At 47.3% G+C, this 22548-nt stretch overlaps 1 protein-coding gene across 1 annotated transcript in view; it reads right to left on the bottom strand.

Moving 5' to 3' along the window:
• pde4d (phosphodiesterase 4D, cAMP-specific) overlaps positions 1-2655 on the bottom strand; it is a 76974-nt gene extending 74319 nt beyond the window's left edge. The window contains exon 1 of the mRNA XM_049485602.1: positions 2077-2655. Within this exon, the coding sequence (XP_049341559.1) occupies positions 2077-2336 (260 nt within the window). The 5' untranslated portion in view covers positions 2337-2655. The remainder of the gene's footprint in view (positions 1-2076) is intronic.
• Positions 2656-22548: the final 19893 nt, after the last annotated feature.

Here is a 22548-nt window from a genome sequence, read left to right as displayed (position 1 = left end):
GATTTCAGTTCACTTCTGTTCACACTAAGCAGAATGTGAGGGGCGGGGTTTCGCCCCATGATGTGAAGCACTCTCTATAGAGCACAATCCTCTACCCCTCTATTCTACTGTACTTTACTGTACTGTACGAGCTCTCTGAGGTACAGTACAACACAACACACTATAAAGTAACAGTTCACTATAGTACACCACAGGCCAGTACAGCATACTGTTGTAAAATAAATTATACCATACAGCAGTACAGGGTAAAGCATGCTGTGGGGCAATATAGTACCTCATAGTGCATTAAATGACAGCATAGTGCACTGTAGTACAGTTCACTATCCATCCACTCAGACCCTCCACCCCCCGTGCATCAGTCATCACATCTACATGATGCTGCAGAGCACATAGCAACAACCTTCACCACGGTAGTGATTTCCTGCTGAGGCTTCTTCATTATCTCTCAGCTCATCACCTAAAGATCTGCAGAACAGACCAATCAGATCACACTCAGCCACGGGGTTCACTCTCTCTGATAAACACATGCAGATCATAACACACCACAAACGCCCACACCGGTATACACTGGGAGGTGTTATCTTGTGAATGAATTTAAACAGTGGCAAAAGTGCTCATGGCAAGGCAGTAATAAGTGCAGTGGGTGGTAATATATAAAACCATATATATATATATATATATATATATATATATATATATATATATATATATTGTGTTTAGTTAATTTAAATGTATTAGCCGATTACATACAATTACTATATAAATATACTTACGATGGATAAAAATTATACATTTTGGGTAAAACTGAACTAAATACTGAATGTTTTTCAGGGTTTAATCATTTTACCACTTTCTTAAACCCCTGCGAAAAAATATATAGAAAAAGCAATAATAAAACTACAATTCACAATTATGTTAATTTTTCTTTTATATCTCTTGTTCAGCACACTGTTCATTTTTCACGATTATGGTTCTTGTTTCAGTAAATTCCTAAAAGTGTCTTTTTCTTTCTGTGACGTTGTTTTTACAGATAGTGAATCTAAAGACATTTGTTAGAGGTAAAAAATACAGGAAAGGGTATTTTTATGTAGAACACTGCTATGCAAAATTAACATTTAATTTGTGTAAACTTGACAGATTATTATTGTAATTTAGCAGTGATTTCAATCACTGTAAATTAATTTACATTTTTTTTCAGCAGAGTTATTTACTTATCGTCTGTAATTTTAACAGGAAAACTCTGGTAACCACAGCTGCCAGCGTTTTCCTGTAAAAACTACAGTTTTTTTTTTACAGTGTGGTTGAACAGTTCAGACACTGATTAACCACATCCGGACCTTCCTGCAGAAACAGAGAATCTCCACAGGTCCCACAACCAACCAGCTCATCACCTCCTTCAGCACCGCACACAGAATAATGAAGGGATGAAGAGGAGGGAGGGATGAAGAGGAGGGAGTGATGAAGTGGAGGGAGGGATGAAGAGAGAAGGATAAATGGAGTAGTGCTGGTTCCCCGGCGCTGGTGACAGCCTGCAGGTCAGGCTCAGGGACGAACTTATACACGTGACTTATTGGTGGTGGGTAACAGGACCAACCGGGAGCAGGACCGGGGGTCCCGGGGTTAAGGAGCGTATCAGTGAAGGTGTAGATTCACTGCAGCAGGATGGATTCCTCCACCTAGCCAAGCAGCGTGAGATTCAGAATCATACCGTACAAATTTACACACACAAACATGCCTCTTTACCTCCACCACCACCCGCCCTCCCACCAAGGAACTCTTTGCATTGTACATGTGTAGTGAATTGTGGGTAACTGAGGCGCGCAAAGGATACATCAGCTGCATCCTTCTAACACATCTGAATGTTTAAATGTCTGAGCATCGGCTACATTTCTCCAATGTTTTGTCCAACAAATGCAGCCTAATTTAACCTTTAATTAATGTTAAAAGTCCTGTGAGAAAACAGCGTAAATCTGACAGTTAAAGGGTTAAATCTGTTTCACTCCTGCAAAGATTTACAAGGTTTAATAGTTTTTGTAAAACAGTGCCAACTCGCATGCACCCCCCTCAGGCTCCTACCATGTGTGTGCGACGGTGAAGCGGCGCTGCTTGTGGATGTTGTTGTTGAGCAGCATGCGGCGGAGCAGGCGGGGGGAGTTGCGGGGCGACAGGCGGGGTGAGATGGAGGCGGGCGAGCGGCGGTGCCCGCGGGGGCGCTCCTGCTGCAGCAGGTTCTCCCGTAGGATCTTCACCAGGTCCTCGTTCAGACCCACGTGTTTGGGCATGGGCGGCACAGCCAGCGTGTCCTGGTGCTGCGCCACCGTCGCCTGCTGTGCCATCCTCGCCCCCGTCCAGCTCCCTCACTGCAGCCGCTGAATCCCCTCCGGCCCCCGGCAGCCCGGGACGCCGTGCCCAATCCGGAGAAACACAGTGCCTCCACTCGTCTCCTCCTCCTCGTCTCACCCACCAACTGCTACGCCAGCGTGATGGAGAACAGCACAGAACCGCGCGTGAAAGAGAGAGAGAGAGAGAGAGAGAGAAAGAGAGAGAGAGTGAGCGAGAGAGAGAGAGCACTGGCAGAGGAATTAGCACACTCCTGTCAGGATGACTGCACAGCAGAGTGAAGAGCTGCTGAGAGAGGAGGGCGAGCGAGACAGAGAGAGATAGAGAGAGAGAGAGAAAGTGAGAGAAAAAAAAAGAAAGAGAGAGAGAGAGCTGTGTGCGGCTTCATGCTGACTGCAAGCTGGCGCTTTGATAAAGACTCGTGAGGAACTCTTGTATATGTGTATGTGTGTGTGTGTGTGTGTGTGTGTGGAGATAAGAGGACCTGCACTGAATTGCTCGGCAGCTGTTCTAATGAAACTAGCAGTTTATTAAACAGCCCTCAACCCACACATGGATTCTGAGCAAAAACCTCCCACCTATAATAACAACTGAGTCTCTAGTTCAGATCCTGTTGGTTCCTCTATTCTGGATATAAGATGAGATTGAGAGGGTTGGGTTTGGAGGTTCTACAGGTTCTGTATGGATCCTGCAGCACAGATGTTGTTACAGCTGGGCCTGTAGATCCTGTAGCTCTACACTCGTAGTCCCAGCTGCTCCATAAATGCTGGATTGGTGATAAATCTGGAGATCTGCAGGACGAGGAAGTGCTGCAATCTGGTGGAGACTGTGTTCCTGGGAAACCCTTGCTGTGTGTGGGTGAACATTATCCTGCTGAAAAATGTATGATGCTCCTCAGATCATCAATCAGACCTGCAGTTTACAGTGTGAACCTTTCAGTCCAGGGCAAACAAACGCAACTGTGACGGATTGACTGTCACTGAATGAGATGCTCCTCAGATCATCAATTAATTCATTAATTATTTAATCACACCAGCAGGTTGTTGGGGATGTGTGTTGCTTTACAGCAAAGACAGGATTAAGGCGTCACAAAGAGACTTTTATACTCAAACCTGGGTGGTTTAGGATCTCAGACAGAACCTGGATTGTAGCTGAAGATGATATGGTTCCAGTCGATATAAAAAGGTGATAATGAGCAATTCATTAAAACCACAATCCTGGTTTCCTCAGTTCATAAAGATTTGCCTCGGTCTGAGTGACTCACAGTTTAGTGTATTTAATACAGAGAGTTGAGTGAGCATTGTTTAAGCATTGTGAGCATTGTATGAGTGATTTGTAAGGGTTGTGAGAATGTGTGAGCATTGTGAGTGCAGTGTGAGCATTGTGAGTGCTGTGTGAGTGTTGTAGTGTTGTGTGAGTGTTGTGTGAGTGTTGTGTGAGTGCTGTGTCAGTGTTGTGTGAGTGCTGTGTGAGTGTTGTGTGAGTGCTGTGTCAGTGTTGTGTGAGTGTTGTGTGAGTGCTGTGTGAGCGTTGTAGTGTTGTGTGAGTGTTGTGTGAGTGCTGTGTGAGTGCTGTGTCAGTGTTGTGTGAGTGCTGTGTCAGTGTTGTGTGAGTGCTGTGTGAGTGCTGTGTGAGTGTTGTGTGAGTGCTGTGTGAGCGTTGTAGTGTTGTGTGAGTGTTGTGTGAGTGCTGTGTGAGTGCTGTGTGAGTGCTGTGTGAGTGTTGTAGTGTTGTGTGAGTGCTGTGTGAGTGTTGTGTGAGTGTTGTAGTGTTGTGTGAGTGCTGTGTGAGTGCTGTGTGAGTGTTGTGTGAGTGTTGTGTGAGTGCTGTGTGAGTGCTGTGTGAGTGTTGTGTGAGTGCTGTGTGAGTGCTGTGTGAGCGTTGTAGTGTTGTGTGAGTGCTGTGTGAGTGCTGTGTGAGTGTTGTAGTGTTGTGTGAGTGCTGTGTGAGTGCTGTGTGAGTGTTGTAGTGTTGTGTGAGTGCTGTGTGAGTGCTGTGTGAGTGTTGTGTGAGTGCTGTGTGAGTGCTGTGTGAGCGTTGTAGTGTTGTGTGAGTGCTGTGTGAGTGCTGTGTGAGTGTTGTGTGAGTGTTGTGTGAGTGCTGTGTGAGTGCTGTGTGAGTGCTGTGTGAGTGCTGTGTGATTGTTGTGGGAGTGTTATAGTAAATTACAACTCAACAGTCAATTTATTCTGCTGATTACAGAGTGACGCCTTAATTAATCTGTACTTATTAATCTGAACCAAAATTAATAAGCCATGTAATTTTATCTAATCATAAACAATAAATGTAAAAATAATAATTTAATCTCCCATTTAACTTCACTACAGCTCACAGACTGAATTATAGGATGTAGTAAAGACTGAAGAATGAACTTGAATACTGTAACACAGACTGAATATAGACAGTCCCATCAGCATGTTCTCATTCATATAAAATCCTCATCAAGCTCATTAACACTGAACTCTTCAACCAGTGTGTTTATTAAGAAGCTTTTTTAGAGCACTGAGTGTTGCGATGCAGAAGAACTAAAAAATAAATCAAATTAGAAGGAATTAAAATAAAACATTGTCTACTGTCCAAACATAAACACCTCCACATGCTGCAGTCACAGTTAAAGCTGTAACGGATTGGATAAATTACTGTCTTATATTTGCTGACATGAAACTTTCCAATCTATAAAATATCATCAAACCAAACATGAGATTTATGATGTTTTACATCATTACTAAACACTGCTTTTAGTCAATAACAGCGTTCAGCATCAAAACGACCCGCCGACCCCCGCACCAACTCCCTCCTCACACTGCTGCACCCTCCTCACACTTTTACACTCTCCACACACTGCTGCACCCTCCTCACAGTGCTGCACCCTCCTCACACTGCTACACTCTCCACACACTGCTGCACCCTCCTCACACTGCTGCACCCTCCTCACACTGCTACACTCTCCACACACTGCTGCACCCTCCTCACACTTTTACACTCTCCACACACTGCTGCACCCTCCTCACAGTGCTGCACCCTCCTCACACTGCTACACTCTCCACACACTGCTACACCCTCCTCACACTGCTGCACCCTCCTCACACTGCTGCACCCTCCTCACACTGCTACACTCTCCACACACTGCTGCACCCTCCTCACACTGCTGCACCCTCCTCACACTGCTACACTCTCCACACACTGCTACACCCTCCTCACACTGCTGCACCCTCCTCACACTGCTGCACCCTCCTCACACTGCTGCACCCTCCTCACACTGCTACACTCTCCACACACTGCTGCACCCTCCTCACACTGCTGCACCCTCCTCACACTGCTACACTCTCCACACACTGCTGCACCCTCCTCACACTGCTTCACCCTCCTCACACTTTTACACTCTCCTCACACTGCTGCACCCTCCTCACACTGCTGCACCCTCCTCACACTGCTGCACCCTCCTCACACTTTTACACTCTCCACACACTGCTGCACCCTCCTCACACTGCTGCACCCTCCTCACACTGCTGCACCCTCCTCACACTGCTTCACCCTCCTCACACTTTTACACTCTCCTCACACTGCTTCACCCTCCTCACACTTTTACACTCTCCTCACACTGCTGCACCCTCCTCACACTGCTGCACCCTCCTCACACTGCTGCACCCTCCTCACACTTTTACACTCTCCACACACTGCTACACTCTCCACACACTGCTGCACCCTCCTCACACTGCTGCACCCTCCTCACACTGCTGCACCCTCATCACACTGCTACACTCTCCACACACTGCTGCACCCTCCTCACACTGCTGCACCCTCCTCACACTGCTACACTCTCCACACACTGCTGCACCCTCCTCACAGTGCTGCACCCTCCTCACACTTTTACACTCTCCTCACACTGCTGCACCCTCCTCACACTGCTGCACCCTCCTCACACTGCTGCACCCTCCTCACACTGCTACACTCTCCACACACTGCTTCACCCTCCTCACACTGCTGCACCCTCCTCACACTGCTGCACCCTCCTCACACTGCTACACTCTCCACACACTGCTGCACCCTCCTCACACTGCTGCACCCTCCTCACACTGCTACACTCTCCACACACTGCTGCACCCTCCTCACACTGCTACACTCTCCACACACTGCTGCACCCTCCTCACACTGCTGCACCCTCCTCACACTGCTGCACCCTCCTCACACTGCTACACTCTCCACACACTGCTTCACCCTCCTCACACTGCTACACTCTCCACACACTGCTACACTCTCCACACACTGCTGCACCCTCCTCACACTGCTGCACCCTCCTCACACTGCTACACTCTCCACACACTGCTACACTCTCCACACACTGCTGCACCCTCCTCACACTGCTGCACCCTCCTCACACTGCTGCACCCTCCTCACACTGCTACACTCTCCACACACTGCTGCACCCTCCACACACTGCTTCACCCTCCTCACACTGCTGCACCCTCCTCACACTGCTGCACCCTCCTCACACTGCTACACTCTCCACACACTGCTACACTCTCCACACACTGCTTCACCCTCCTCACACTGCTACACTCTCCACACACTGCTACACTCTCCACACACTGCTGCACCCTCCTCACACTGCTGCACCCTCCTCACACTGCTACACTCTCCACACACTGCTACACTCTCCACACACTGCTTCACCCTCCTCACACTGCTACACTCTCCACACACTGCTGCACCCTCCTCACACTGCTGCACCCTCCTCACACTGCTGCACCCTCCTCACACTGCTGCACCCTCCTCACACTGCTACACTCTCCACACACTGCTGCACTCTCCTCACACTGCTGCACCCTCCTCACACTGCTTCACCCTCCTCACACTTTTACACTCTCCTCACACTGCTTCACCCTCCTCACACTTTTACACTCTCCTCACACTGCTGCACCCTCCTCACACTGCTGCACCCTCCTCACACTGCTGCACCCTCCTCACACTTTTACACTCTCCACACACTGCTACACTCTCCACACACTGCTGCACCCTCCTCACACTGCTGCACCCTCCTCACACTGCTGCACCCTCATCACACTGCTACACTCTCCACACACTGCTGCACCCTCCTCACACTGCTGCACCCTCCTCACACTGCTACACTCTCCACACACTGCTGCACCCTCCTCACAGTGCTGCACCCTCCTCACACTTTTACACTCTCCTCACACTGCTGCACCCTCCTCACACTGCTGCACCCTCCTCACACTGCTACACTCTCCACACACTGCTTCACCCTCCTCACACTGCTGCACCCTCCTCACACTGCTGCACCCTCCTCACACTGCTACACTCTCCACACACTGCTGCACCCTCCTCACACTGCTGCACCCTCCTCACACTGCTACACTCTCCACACACTGCTGCACCCTCCTCACACTGCTACACTCTCCACACACTGCTGCACCCTCCTCACAGTGCTGCACCCTCCTCACACTTTTACACTCTCCACACACTGCTGCACCCTCCTCACACTGCTGCACCCTCCTCACACTGCTGCACCCTCCTCACACTGCTACACTCTCCACACACTGCTGCACCCTCCTCACACTGCTGCACCCTCCTCACACTGCTACACTCTCCACACACTGCTGCACCCTCCTCACACTGCTTCACCCTCCTCACACTGCTACACTCTCCACACACTGCTGCACCCTCCTCAGACTGCTGCACCCTCCTCACACTTTTACACTCTCCACACACTGCTACACTCTCCACACACTGCTTCACCCTCCTCACACTGCTGCACCCTCCTCACACTGCTGCACCCTCCTCACACTGCTACACTCTCCACACACTGCTGCACCCTCCTCACACTGCTGCACCCTCCTCACACTGCTACACTCTCCACACACTGCTGCACCCTCCTCACACTGCTTCACCCTCCTCACACTGCTACACTCTCCACACACTGCTGCACCCTCCTCAGACTGCTGCACCCTCCTCACACTTTTACACTCTCCACACACTGCTACACTCTCCACACACTGCTTCACCCTCCTCACACTGCTGCACCCTCCTCACACTGCTGCACCCTCCTCACACTGCTACACTCTCCACACACTGCTACACTCTCCACACACTGCTTCACCCTCCTCACACTGCTACACTCTCCACACACTGCTACACTCTCCACACACTGCTGCACCCTCCTCACACTGCTGCACCCTCCTCACACTGCTACACTCTCCACACACTGCTACACTCTCCACACACTGCTTCACCCTCCTCACACTGCTACACTCTCCACACACTGCTACACTCTCCACACACTGCTACACTCTCCACACACTGCTGCACCCTCCTCACACTGCTGCACCCTCCTCACACTGCTACACTCTCCACACACTGCTGCACCCTTCTCACACTGCTACACTCTACACACACTGCTGCACCCTCCTCACACTGCTGCACCCTCCACACACTGCTACACCCTCCACACACTGCTGCACCCTCCTCACACTGCTACACTCTACACACACTGCTGCACCCTCCTCACACTGCTGCACCCTCCACACACTGCTGCACCCTCTTCACACTGCTACACCCTCCTCACACTGCTACACTCTCCACACACTGCTTCACCCTCCTCACACTGCTGCACCTTCCTCACACTGCTGCACCCTCCACACACTGCTGCACCCTCCTCACACTGCTGCACCCTCCACACACTGCTGCACCCTCCTCACACTGCTGCACCCTCCTCACACTGCTACACTCTCCACACACTGCTTCACCCTCCTCACACTGCTACACTCTCCACACACTGCTACACTCTCCACACACTGCTGCACCCTCCTCACACTGCTGCACCCTCCACACACTGCTGCACCGTCCTCACACTGCTGCACCCTCCTCACACTGCTGCACCCTCCACACACTGCTACACCCTCCACACACTGCTGCACCCGTTAGAGCATTGCTACCCTCCCCTCACCTTACCCAACCCCCCCCCCCTGCTGCCTGCTCCCCATGCGATGTCTCCCTGTGTTTCACTCCTGTTACCCTTGGCAACATGAACAGAGAGAGACAAGTGTGTGTGTGTGAGTGTGTGAGTGTGTGAGAGTGTGTGTGTGTGTGTGTGAGTGTGTGAGTGTGTGTGAGTGTGTGTGTGTGTGAGTGTGTGTGTGTGTGAGTGTGTGAGTGTGTGTGAGTGTGTGAGTGTGTGTGAGTGTGTGTGTGTGTGAGTGTGTGTGTGTGTGAGTGTGTGAGTGTGTGTGAGTGTGTGTGTGTGTGTATTAAAACTGAGGCTGAGCTGTAAATACACCAGAGGAATGAGGAGAAACAGATCAGCAGGATGCAGCAGGATGCAGATCTGGTTCCAGCAGAAACGCGTCCGATTAAGAGATGATTCTTTCTGGGTGGCACGCCAAATTCTGCCCCACTGCCAGAATCCAACTCCCGGCATTCTTACAGCACAACATCACAATAAAGCCATGTGGAGACAGAAAGCAACAATAGATCAACCGTGAAACACAGATAACGTTACTGTCCTGGTCCTGTACAGCTCGTACTGCTCAGCAGGAAAACAGAGAGTGAACAGATACTGAGTGTGAAAAGTGATACAGAACATTTTTTCTGTAAATTATGTAAAGGGAGAAAAATCTACTTAAACCTGTCGTTTATCATCATCATCATCATCATCATCATCATCATCACTGCTGAAAAATACTCAAACAGGCACCAGCAGCCACACTGCTACATCCTCCTCACCCTCCTCACCCTCCTCACACACACTGTGGTACTGGTAAATGTATCAATGCACTGATCAGAACATGCTGACTTTACCGTACTGATTATTAAATGCTGTAATTAATATCAGTAATATTTAAAGTAAAATCCCACAGAAATCCCCTGATTCTTCTGATGGTAATAATTCCGTTCTGGTCTGTATTTAATCAGGACTCACAATTCTCTCACCAACCAACTCACTGATTCACTCTGAATCATGATTCACTGATTCACTGATTCACAGATACTGACTCTGCATGCTGCTGCCCCCTGCTGTTTACAGTGGGGTAGTTCCATAATAACACAATTTATCGGCATTAATTACTTTTATAAATGTTGTTTTAATGTATATAAAAAAGTTATTTTATAAATATTGCAGAAACAAACTGAACACTTCAGACACTTTAAATTACCACTTTAAATGAGACTAGTTTTATAAAGAGGTTATAAAGGAGTTAATTAATATTTATTATTTACGTTGTAAATGCTGTAAAAAAAACATTATGTTTTTACAACACAAATAAAAAGAGTAACAGAGAAATGTATTTATATTTAAACCTCAGTCAGCATTATACCTGTCATAATAACATATTTGTTAATAGCTTTAAATATTTAACTACTACATGCATTAATTAATCAGTAAAACAAATGTGTATATATTGACATTAAATGACTGATAAAACTGATATTCTTTATTCACTATTTGGAAAACAAATCCTGGTCTGGTACAAATGAGGTTCTGTGGTTCAGTTCTGTATATTAATCCCCCGCACTGATACACTGGCGCCCCCTGCAGGAGCTCTGGAGACACTTCATCCACAGAGAACTGTGCTCCAACAGCGCCCTCTAGAGCACAGAGAGAGTCTGACTGTGATCCTGAAAATATTACACATTAAAAATGTACTATTTCTTAATTCAGGATAAACTCACCATCAAATTTCTGCAACAGTTCAGATGCTTTACATGTCGGGAAACAGCAGATAAATCCTGTGATAGTTTTCCAAAACAACAATTAATTATATTACACTTTTAAAATAATACTAATTATATTAACTAGTAATTAACAGAATTCTTCACCTCTTCATTCATACACCCAATGTTAACAATCACAAATATTATTTAATATAATAAATATATTTTATTTTATGTAATCTCTGTTGAAAGCTGTGCTGAATAACATAATGTAACTCAGCGTTATTAAGCGTTTCTCGTTTTTTCTCTCTCTCAGAGCGGGGTCTGCCCCCCCGGGACACTGATAATATTAAATTCACACTATGTTATTAATCCCCCCATCGCCGGGAGCTGCGGTTAGAACCCGTCAGCCGGCCGCCGGTACAAATGAATCCGGCTCTAATGTTTCATTAAAGTGAGAGAAATTCGAGTAAAACACATTTCACTCTGACACCGCGCTCCAAATTCACACTGAATAATACATACCGCACGCCCCGATACAACACGATTAACGAGCACGTCAACACCAGCGTGTAATCACCATCATCACGATTACCCTCGCCCTGACGTCCACACACCACCTCTCACCATCACATCCCATCACCCACCATCACATCCCACACACCACCTCTCACCATCACATCCCATCATCCACCATCACATCCCATCACAAACCATCGTATCCCACACACCACCATCACATCCCACACACCACCTCTCGCCATCACATCATATCATCCACCATCACATCCCATCACCCACCATCACATCCCACACACCACCATCACATCCCATCCCCCACCATCACATCACCCACCATCAAATCCCATCACCCACCATCACATCCCACACACCACCTCTCACCATCACATCACATCATCCACCATCACATCCCATCACCCACCATCACATCCCACACACCACCATCACATCCCCCACACCACCTCTCACCATCACATCATATCATCCGCCATCACATCCCATCACCCAACATCACATCCCATCATCCACCATCACATCCCATCACCCACCATCACATCATATCATCCACCATCACATCCCATCACCCACCATCACATCCCATCACCCACCATCACCCACCATCACATCCCATCATCCACCATCGCATTCCACACACCACTTCTCACCATCACATCACATCATCCACCATCACATCCCATCACCCACCATCACATCCCACACACCACCATCACATCCCCCACACCACCTCTCACCATCACATCATATCATCCACCATCACATCCCATCACCCACCATCAAATCCCATCACCCACCATCACATCCCACACACCACCTCTCACCATCACATCACATCATCCACCATCACATCCCATCACCCACCATCACATCCCACACACCACCATCACATCCCCCACACCACCTCTCACCATCACATCATATCATCCGCCATCACATCCCATCACCCACCATCACATCCCATCATCCACCATCACATCCCATCACCCACCATCACATCATATCATCCACCATCACATCCCATCACCCACCATCACATCCCATCACATCCCATCACCCACCATCACATCCCATCATCCACCATCGCATTCCACACACCACTTCTCACCATCACATCCCATCACCCACCATCACATCCCACCACCCACCATCACATCCCACACACCACCATCCCATCCCATCACCCACCATCACATCCCACACACCACCTCTTACCATCACATCATATTATCCACCATCACATCCCACACACCACCTCTCACCATCACATCCCATCACCCACCATCACATCCCACACACCACCATCCCATCCCATCACCCACCATCACATCCCACACACCACCTCTTACCATCACATCATATTATCCACCATCACATCCCACACACCACCTCTCACCATCACATCCCATCACCCACCATCACATCCCACACACCACCTCTCACCATCACATCATATCATCCACCATCACATCCCATCACCCACCATCACATCCCACACACCACCTCTCACCATCACATCATATTATCCACCATCACATCCCATCACCCACCATCACATCCCACACACCACCTCTCACTATCACCCACCATCACATCTCATACACCACCTCTCACCATCACATCCCACACACCACCTCTTACCATCACATCATATTATTCACCATCACATCCCATCCCTCACCATCACATCCTATAATTCATTATCACATCCCACAAACCACCTCTTACCATCACATCATATTATTCACCATCACATCCTATCACACACCATCACATCCCATCACTCACCATCACATCCTATAATTCATTATCACATCCCACACACCACCTCTCACTGCAACATCCAACATCATCCACCATCACCTCTCACCATCTCATCACATCAACCATCACATCCCACTACAGTACCACACTAGTAGTAGATTCCTGGATATGTGCGTAACACCACCACCCTCATTACACCACCATCACCCACAGTCTGCCCTGTACAGCAGATTCACTAGTGCTCAGAAAAACTCACACTCAGAAAATCAGTGGAAAATGCTAATCCCATTTAGAACCAGTAAGAAAATCTCTTACCTTACAGCAGTAATTGAGCATGATGGACAGATCCGACCCATTCAGCCAGAAAAACATGAAAAGACAAAAAACAGACACTTAGACACAAAAAACTTTACCAAACACTGAAACAATAACATTACCAAACACCAATCATAACATCCACACACAGCGTCATCACTCCTATACTCCTTATCCTGCAGCAGAATGAGTCTAACAGATTCCCCTCAGAAACAGCATGACCTACTGTACTCTCTCTCTCTCAGACTCCGGCTGCTGATGTAGAATATTACAGTGCTGGTGATTCTGTATCTACTGTAACTGTAGATTAATCAAAGAGCAGTACGGGTACAACAGATTACAGTGCTGGTGATTCTGTATCTACTGTAACTGTAGATTAATTACAGAGCAGTACGGGTACAACAGATTACGGTGCTGGTGATTCTGTATCTACTGTAACTGTAGATTAATTACAGAGCAGTACGGGTACAACAGATTACAGTGCTGGTGATTCTGTATCTACTGTAACTGTAGATTAATTACAGAGCAGTACGGGTACAACAGATTACAGTGCTGGTGATTCTGTATCTACTGTAACTGTAGATTAATTACAGAGCAGTACGGGTACAACAGATTACAGTGCTGGTGATTCTGTATCTACTGTAACTGTAGATTAATTACAGAGCAGTATGGGTACAACAGATTACGGTGCTGGTGATTCTGTATCTACTGTAACTGTAGATTAATTACAGAGCAGTACGGGTACAACAGATTACGGTGCTGGTGATTCTGTATCTACTGTAACTGTAGATTAATTACAGAGCAGTACGGGTACAACAGATTACAGTGCTGGTGATTCTGTATCTACTGTAACTGTAGATTAATTACAGAGCAGTACGGGTACAACAGATTACGGTGCTGGTGATTCTGTATCTACTGTAACTGTAGATTAATTACAGAGCAGTACGGGTACAACAGATTACAGTGCTGGTGATTCTGTATCTACTGTAACTGTAGATTAATTACAGAGCAGTACGGGTACAACAGATTACAGTGCTGGTGATTCTGTATCTACTGTAACTGTAGATTAATTACAGAGCAGTACGGGTACAACAGATTACAGTGCTGGTGATTCTGTATCTACTGTAACTGTAGATTAATTACAGAGCAGTATGGGTACAACAGATTACGGTGCTGGTGATTCTGTATCTACTGTAACTGTAGATTAATTACAGAGCAGTACGGGTACAACAGATTACGGTGCTGGTGATTCTGTATCTACTGTAACTGTAGATTAATTACAGAGCAGTACGGGTACAACAGATTACAGTGCTGGTGATTCTGTATCTACTGTAACTGTAGATTAATTACAGAGCAGTACGGGTACAACAGATTACAGTGCTGGTGATTCTGTATCTACTGTAACTGTAGATTAATTACAGAGCAGTACGGGTACAACAGATTACAGTGCTGGTGATTCTGTATCTACTGTAACTGTAGATTAATTACAGAGCAGTATGGGTACAACAGATTACGGTGCTGGTGATTCTGTATCTACTGTAACTGTAGATTAATTACAGAGCAGTATGGGTACAACAGATTACAGTGCTGGAGATTCTGTATCTACTGTAACTGTACGGTAACAGGCCTGTCCCACCCAAGATGGCGGCGCGTTAACACGCAGCGGCCGGTCCGGGTCCGTTAAATGGTGCTTTTGTGTTACTATTTGTCGTTTTTTCCGTTTATTTCCTGCAAATATGTGCAACGGAACACCCGTGCACATGTTCTACCACCGCCAGACCCTGCTACAGTGGAGAAATCAGCCAGAAAACACGCTACCAGACGAGGTTCTGCAGACGCTACTTGAGCTTAGCCTGCTAAGAGACTTTTTTTAAGACCCAGGCCGCCAGCCCGCGGTGTTTCCTGACGCCGGAGCCCAGCGGAAGTGCCATCGCAAGCGGTGCGAGCGGAAGCGCGGAAAGAGAACCGGGAGGCTAAAGGCTAGTCCTAGCCAGCCGGCTATACCATCGCTCTTTCTGGCAAACGTCTGTTCCCTTGACAATAAACTGGACTACATCCGACTCCAGCGAACTACCCAGCGTGAGGTCAGAGACTGCTGCTGTGTTTTGGTTTTTGTGGAATCGTGGCTGAACGACAACTTCCGGACAGCGCCATTCAGCTAGCCGGGCTAACCGCGTTCAGAGCGGATAGGAGCGCGGCTTTATCTGGGAAGACCCGCGGTGGAGGCGTGTGTGTTTACATCAACACGGAATGGTGTAACAACGCTGTGACTGTCGCCAAACACTGCTCTCCGCTGGTAGAGTTCCTGATAGTCAAGTGCAGACCTTTTTATTTAGTGTGGGAGTTCTCCACCGTGCTAATAGCTGCTGTCTACATCCCACCCAGCGCTAGCATTGGTGCTAATGCTAAAGAGGCTCTGTGTGAACTCTATCGGTCTATCAGCGATCTGCAGAACAAACACCCATACGGACTGTTTATTATCGCCGGAGATTTCAACCACGCAAATCTCAAGTCAGTGCTCCCTAAATTCCATCAACATGTGGACTTTGCAACGAGAGGAGCGAGCGCGCTGGATCTTGTTTACACAAACATCCCCAGCGCGTACCGGGCGGAGCCCCGCCCCCACCTTGCTTTCTCGGACCACATGTGTGTGTGGCTGACTCCAGCATACACACCACTCATCAGACGCTCCAGACCAGTTCAGAAGCAGGTGAAAACCTGGCCGGCAGGCTCCATCTCTGCCCTTCAGGACTGTTTTGAGTGCACTGCATGGGACATGTTTAGGGAGGCTGCTACTGAAGGCGATTCTGTTGATTTGGAGGAGTATGCAGCATCAGTCACTGGCTACATCAGCAAGTGTATTGATGATGTCACTGTCTCCAAGACCATCACCACACGCCCAAACCAGAAGCCTTGGATGACTGCTGAGGTACGTGCACTGCTGAGGACCCGCGACTCCGCCTTCAGAGTGGGTGACAAGGTGGCCCTGAGGAAAGTGAGAGCCGACCTGTCAAGAGCTATCAGAGAGGCAAAGCGTGCACACGCCCAGAGAATCCACAGCCACTTCAAGGACACGGGTGACGCACGTCGCATGTGGCAGGGCATCCAGGCAATCACCAACTACAGGACAATGCCACCGTCCTGTGAACGTGATGCCGCCCTCCCTGATGCCCTGAACAACTTTTATGCACGGTTTGAGGCACAAAACAACACGATGGTGAGAAAGACCATGCCCAAGCCGGACGAGCAGGTGTTGTGCCTGACTGCAGTGGATGTGAGGAACACTCTGCGCAGAGTCAACTCACAGAAAGCTGCAGGACCAGACAACATCCCCGGCAGAGTGCTCAGGGAGTGCGCAGACCAGCTGACAGATGTTCTCATGGACATCTTCAACATCTCCCTGTGCAGCGCCACTGTCCCAACGTGCCTGAAGTCCACCACCATCGTCCCCGTGCCGAAGAAGTCCACAGTGTCCTGCCTCAATGACTACCATCCCGTTGCACTTACACCCATCATCATGAAGTGCTTCGAAAGGCTAGTCATGAGGAACATCAAGACACAACTGCCCTCTTCACTGGACCCCCTGCAGTTTGCGTATCGTCCCAATCGCTCCACGGACGATGCCATCACCACCACCCTTCATCTCTCCCTCACCCACCTGGAGAAGAAGGACACTTACGTCAGAATGCTGTTTATAGACTTCAGTTCAGCATTCAACACCATCATCCCACAGAACCTCATCAGGAAGCTAAGCTCGCTCGGCCTCAACACCCCCCTCTGCAACTGGATCCTGGACTTTCTGACGGGGAGACCCCAGTCAGTCCGGTTCGGGGGCAGCACCTCCAGCTCCATCACACTGAACACTGGGGCCCCCCAGGGCAGTGTCCTGAGTCCTCTGCTGTTCACCCTGCTGACTCATGACTGTGCTGCAAAACACAGTTCTAACAGCTTTGTCAAGTTCGCCGATGATACAACCGTGCTGGGTCTCATCACCAAAGGCGACGAGTCAGCATACAGAGAGGAGGTGCAGCGGCTGACAGACTGGTGTACAGTCAACAACCTTCACCTGAATGTGGACAAGACAAAGGAAATGGTTGTTGACTTCAGGAGAGCACAACACACCCACTCTCCACTCAACATCGACGGGTCCTCTGTGGAGATTGTTAAGAGCACCAAGTTCCTTGGTGTCCACTTAGCAGATAACCTCACCTGGACCCTGAACACCAGCTCTACAGCCAAGAAAGCCCAGCAGCATCTCTATGCTGAGAAGGGCCCGTCTCCCTCCACCCATCCTCACACTCTTCTATAGACGGACCATTGAGAGCATCCTGAGCAGCTGCATCACTGCCTGGTTTGGGACCTGCACCGTCTCTGACCGCAAGACCCTCCAGCGTATTGTGAGGACAGCTGAGAGGATCATCGGCGTCTCTCTCCCCTCCATCACGGACATTTACACCACCCGCAGCATCCGCAAAGCAACCAGCATTGTGAATGACCCCACCCATCCCTCACACGAACTGTTCTCCCTCCTGCCTTCGGGAAGAAGGTACCGCAGCATCCGGTCCAGCACGACCAGATTCTGCAACAGCTTCTACCCCCAAGCCATCAGACTCCTCAACTGCAGAGACTGAACTGATGTTTTTTCTGTACATGCACACACACTCTTACCCCACTTACCCCAGAAAATGGAAAGCACTAAAAACCCTACTACCTCACTGGACTCTATTGCACACTGTGTAATAGAGTAATTACTACCTCACTGGTCTTTTTTGCACACTGCATAATTTGCACACTGTCTTGTTATTTATTATTCTTTGTCTGTATTGTGTTGTATTGTCTGTCTGCACTTTTTGTACTGTTGCATTTATTGTTTTGTCTACACTGTGTTTATGTGCACCATGGTCCCTGGAGGAACATTGTTTCGTTTCACTGTGTACTCTGTATATAGCTGAAATGACAATAAAAACCACTTTGACTTTGACTTGAACTGTAGATTAATTACAGAGCAGTATGGGTACAACAGATTACGGTGCTGGTGATTCTGTATCTACTGTAACTGTAGATTAATTACAGAGCAGTATGGGTACAACAGATTACGGTGCTGGTGATTCTGTATCTACTGTAACTGTAGATTAATTACAGAGCAGTACGGGTACAACAGATTACGGTGCTGGTGATTCTGTATCTACTGTAACTGTAGATTAATTACAGAGCAGTACGGGTACAACAGATTACGGTGCTGGTGATTCTGTATCTACTGTAACTGTAGATTAACACTTATTTATAAACATCAATAAAGGAGCGAGTGCAGTTCTTAAAAATGGAACTGAGGAACTGAAGCTTGAGAAACATTCAACAGTCTGACACGCACTTTTATAAACCAATCAGTGTTGAGTATAGAGAGACTCCACCCATGCATATGATGGTGACAGGATGTAGTAAAGTTAAATTTAGTCGCTCAGTCACTAAACCGCAGCATAAAACCAAAACCAAATATTTAACACCCACATTAAGTTCTAATTCAGACTTTCTGGCCTGGTCTGCCTTAATGATGTTTTATATTTACATACAGCTCCAAAGAGGAGTCAGTGAGAATAGGGGGAGTGGCCTCCATCACTTACAGTTATAATGGATATAAACAGCCTGGTGATAATAATAATAATACACACAACCATACATACAAACCAATACAGTATACAGAATTAAATTAACCTCATCTGCATTTTTTGGACTGTGGGCGTCTCCAGAGGAAACCCACACAGTCACGAGGACAACGAGGAGAAACTCCACCCAGACAGAACTCATCACCTCAGCGCTGATCACACTGTAAACTGTGAAGAACAGATTCAGATCTTCTGTCTCTGATTTTACTGTATCTACAGGGTGTTTGAGCTGTAGGTAGGAGTGTGTAACAGAGTGGAGGACAGTGAGAGATGATTAAACACAGTGTTTAAAAACTCCAGCAGCACTGCTGCTGTATCTGATCCTGGTCCTGTACAGCTCGTATCTTCAGCAGCTCTGTTAGTCCTGTTCAGATCTGACATTACGAGACAGTAAGAGCTGAGTGAGCATGAACCTAAGCACATACAGTTACAGTTACATACATTAATGATACACAATATATTTAAACTGATATTACGCTCTCTGTAAGAGAAATGTGTGAAATGAAATTGGTTCGGTCCATCACACTAATGTCTGTTCATTACAGTTACAGTACAGCGAGAAATTCATTTATAAAATTACATCATTTATTTATGCACAGAACATTCACACTTTACAGTTCTCATCCTGCACTCTGTGGTGAGTCAGCAGTCTACAGCCTTCAATTCATCAGATTATATTAAATTCAGCCAATCACACGGCCCGCAGCACTGAGCAGCTGAGAGGATCCACAGCCCTATAGATCTGTGCTCTGAACCCACAGCGCCACCTACTAGCAGAACTGAACCAATAATCACAGAACCACAAAGAACCAGTCACACGTTCACACACCTGTTCTCTCTCATTCACTCAGTCTGTTTCTTTCTGTTTATGATTTTTTATATTGTAAATTTAATATTGAAGACTATATTATTAAAGCTATACAGGAACACATGCAGAATTATTAATAATAATAAAGCAGAATCTGTTATCAGATTATGTTTGAGTTCAGATCTGCAGACTTTTGGTGTAAATATATTTTAATCTCAGTGTCTTCATGAGGGAGAGTCACCTGGAATAGTTTTCTCAGTGTCTTGAAGGAAGGAGTTTCTGGAGGTGCTGAACAATAGCTGCTGCTTTTCTTTTCTTCACGCTGTGAAGCTCCAGCTCATCCCAATTAAATCACCTCAAATCACCATCTCAGTTCATCAGCTTTAGATTGGTTGGTTTTCTTTACTCTGAATGGATCAGTCTGGTAGTATAAAGAGTGGAGATCTGCTGAGATCTGGTGATGATAACAAAGATGATAAAGATGATGATAATGAAGATGATGATGATAATGAAGATGATGAAGATTATTATGATGATGATAATGAAGATGATGATGATGATAACGAAGATTATGAAGATGATGATGGTGATAATGATGAAGATGATGGTGATGATTATGAAGATGATAATGAAGATGATGATGATAATGAAGATGATGAAGATGATAATGGTGATAATGATGATAATAAAGATGATAATGGTGATAATGATGAAGATGATGGTGAGGATGTAAGCAGGGCTGAATACTGCGCTCAGGGAGGGAAATTGAGATGCTGGCTGAGTGCAGCAGTGTACTGAAAGTAATCAAAACCCTGAGAGACAGATCTAATGGAGAGATGGAGTGATCAATTTCTTTACTGAGTGAAAGAAGATGCAACACCTGTCCTACCTGTCACACTCCATCTATAAAATTAATCATGATTGATTCTACAGCTGCACACACACACATACCACACACACTATACACACACACTTATATTTCCAGTTTAGTATCTCAGAATCAGTGAAAAGCACTAGAAGACCCCGGTGTATAAACTCTGTACTAATAACAGTGCAGGTTTAGATATCATGTAGCTTCAGAGTTTATCACTACACACCTCCAAACTACATGTAGCTTCAGATTAGATCAGGAAGCGACTGATGGAACGGTTAAGTCTCATATATTGTACAGCTTTATAAACTGTATCTGGAGGTAAATCTGTGATGTTTATGATGTGTAGATCTGAGAAGTTCTCAGAATCATTAAGCTCTGCTGTAGATTCATCACTGAAGATACAGAATAATTATCTATATACTATCAGTTTACATATCTTTTTATATTTAGTTATCTATATATATATATATATATATATATATTAATCCATCCATCCATCTCTTTATCTATCTCTCCATCCATTCATCCATCCATCCATCCTTCTCTCTTTCTATGGAACACGATGTTAAACATGGTGAGGGTAGTTTTGATGTTTGATTCTATGACTCTGTTTTTAATCCTCTATGATATTTCTATATTATATGGATTTTAAAGTCAATCAGAGCACGGGATCAGTATAGACAAGTGTAGCGTCTCGCGCAGGTAAGTGACTATCTCAGGTGAGTAATTCACCGGAAGTGGTTAATGTAATAAACTCTTACCGTCTGAGCCCCTGGTTGGAGGAGGGCCAGGACATCCGAGTCTTGTTGAGGGCGGGTCTGGTTCGGTCGGGTGGTCTCAGGTATCTTTCATTATCCGAAAAGCCGCGCTGCCGCACGCGCCGCTTCCGCCCGCAGCTCCCGCGCTCCGCCGCGCGCCGCCACAGGTGTTTAGGAGCGGGCGCGCTCTCCCCCGCGCCCCCGGTACCGTCCATCCTCACCGCCCCGAACCACCGAACCGAAGCTTTATTCTGTTTTAGTAAAACCCGATCTATAATCTATAATCGATACAGTTCAGTTAACACTCTTACAGAACCCGCTGTTTTGGACCGGACCGCGCTGATCTAAACTCTCCTGCACTTTCACACCGAACCGCTCCGAACTCTGCAGCCCCGTCCGGTCCACCTCAACCCCCGCACCCCGGAGTACCGGTACCGGTCCCGCGGATCAGCTCCTGCAGCCTCGCGCTGTCGGAACCAGTCCGCTGGACCGGCTGTCTGAGCTCAACACGCCGCTGCGCTGCTCCTATATACAGCCCAACCTCGCGGGATTCAGACCACGCCCCCTACAGCCTACTGTCAATCAAGCGCTCCACTGACCACGCCCCTATAGCCTGCTGTCAATCAAGCGCTCCACTGATCACGCCCACATACATCCAAAGTGCCTGTCCATCAACATCACAGACACCAGTCACATGATCTCAGGAGATGAGGGAGATCATAAATATCCACTTCATCATTTCAGACCCAAAACACCTTCAAACACACTGATCCCCATTTAAACACACTGATTCTCATTCACGAACCAATCAAACACACT

This window comes from Astyanax mexicanus, chromosome 12 (assembly GCF_023375975.1).
Source record: "Astyanax mexicanus isolate ESR-SI-001 chromosome 12, AstMex3_surface, whole genome shotgun sequence".
NCBI classification, from domain to species: Eukaryota; Metazoa; Chordata; class Actinopteri; order Characiformes; family Acestrorhamphidae; genus Astyanax; species Astyanax mexicanus.
This window is presented reverse-complemented; position numbering and strand designations above follow the sequence as displayed.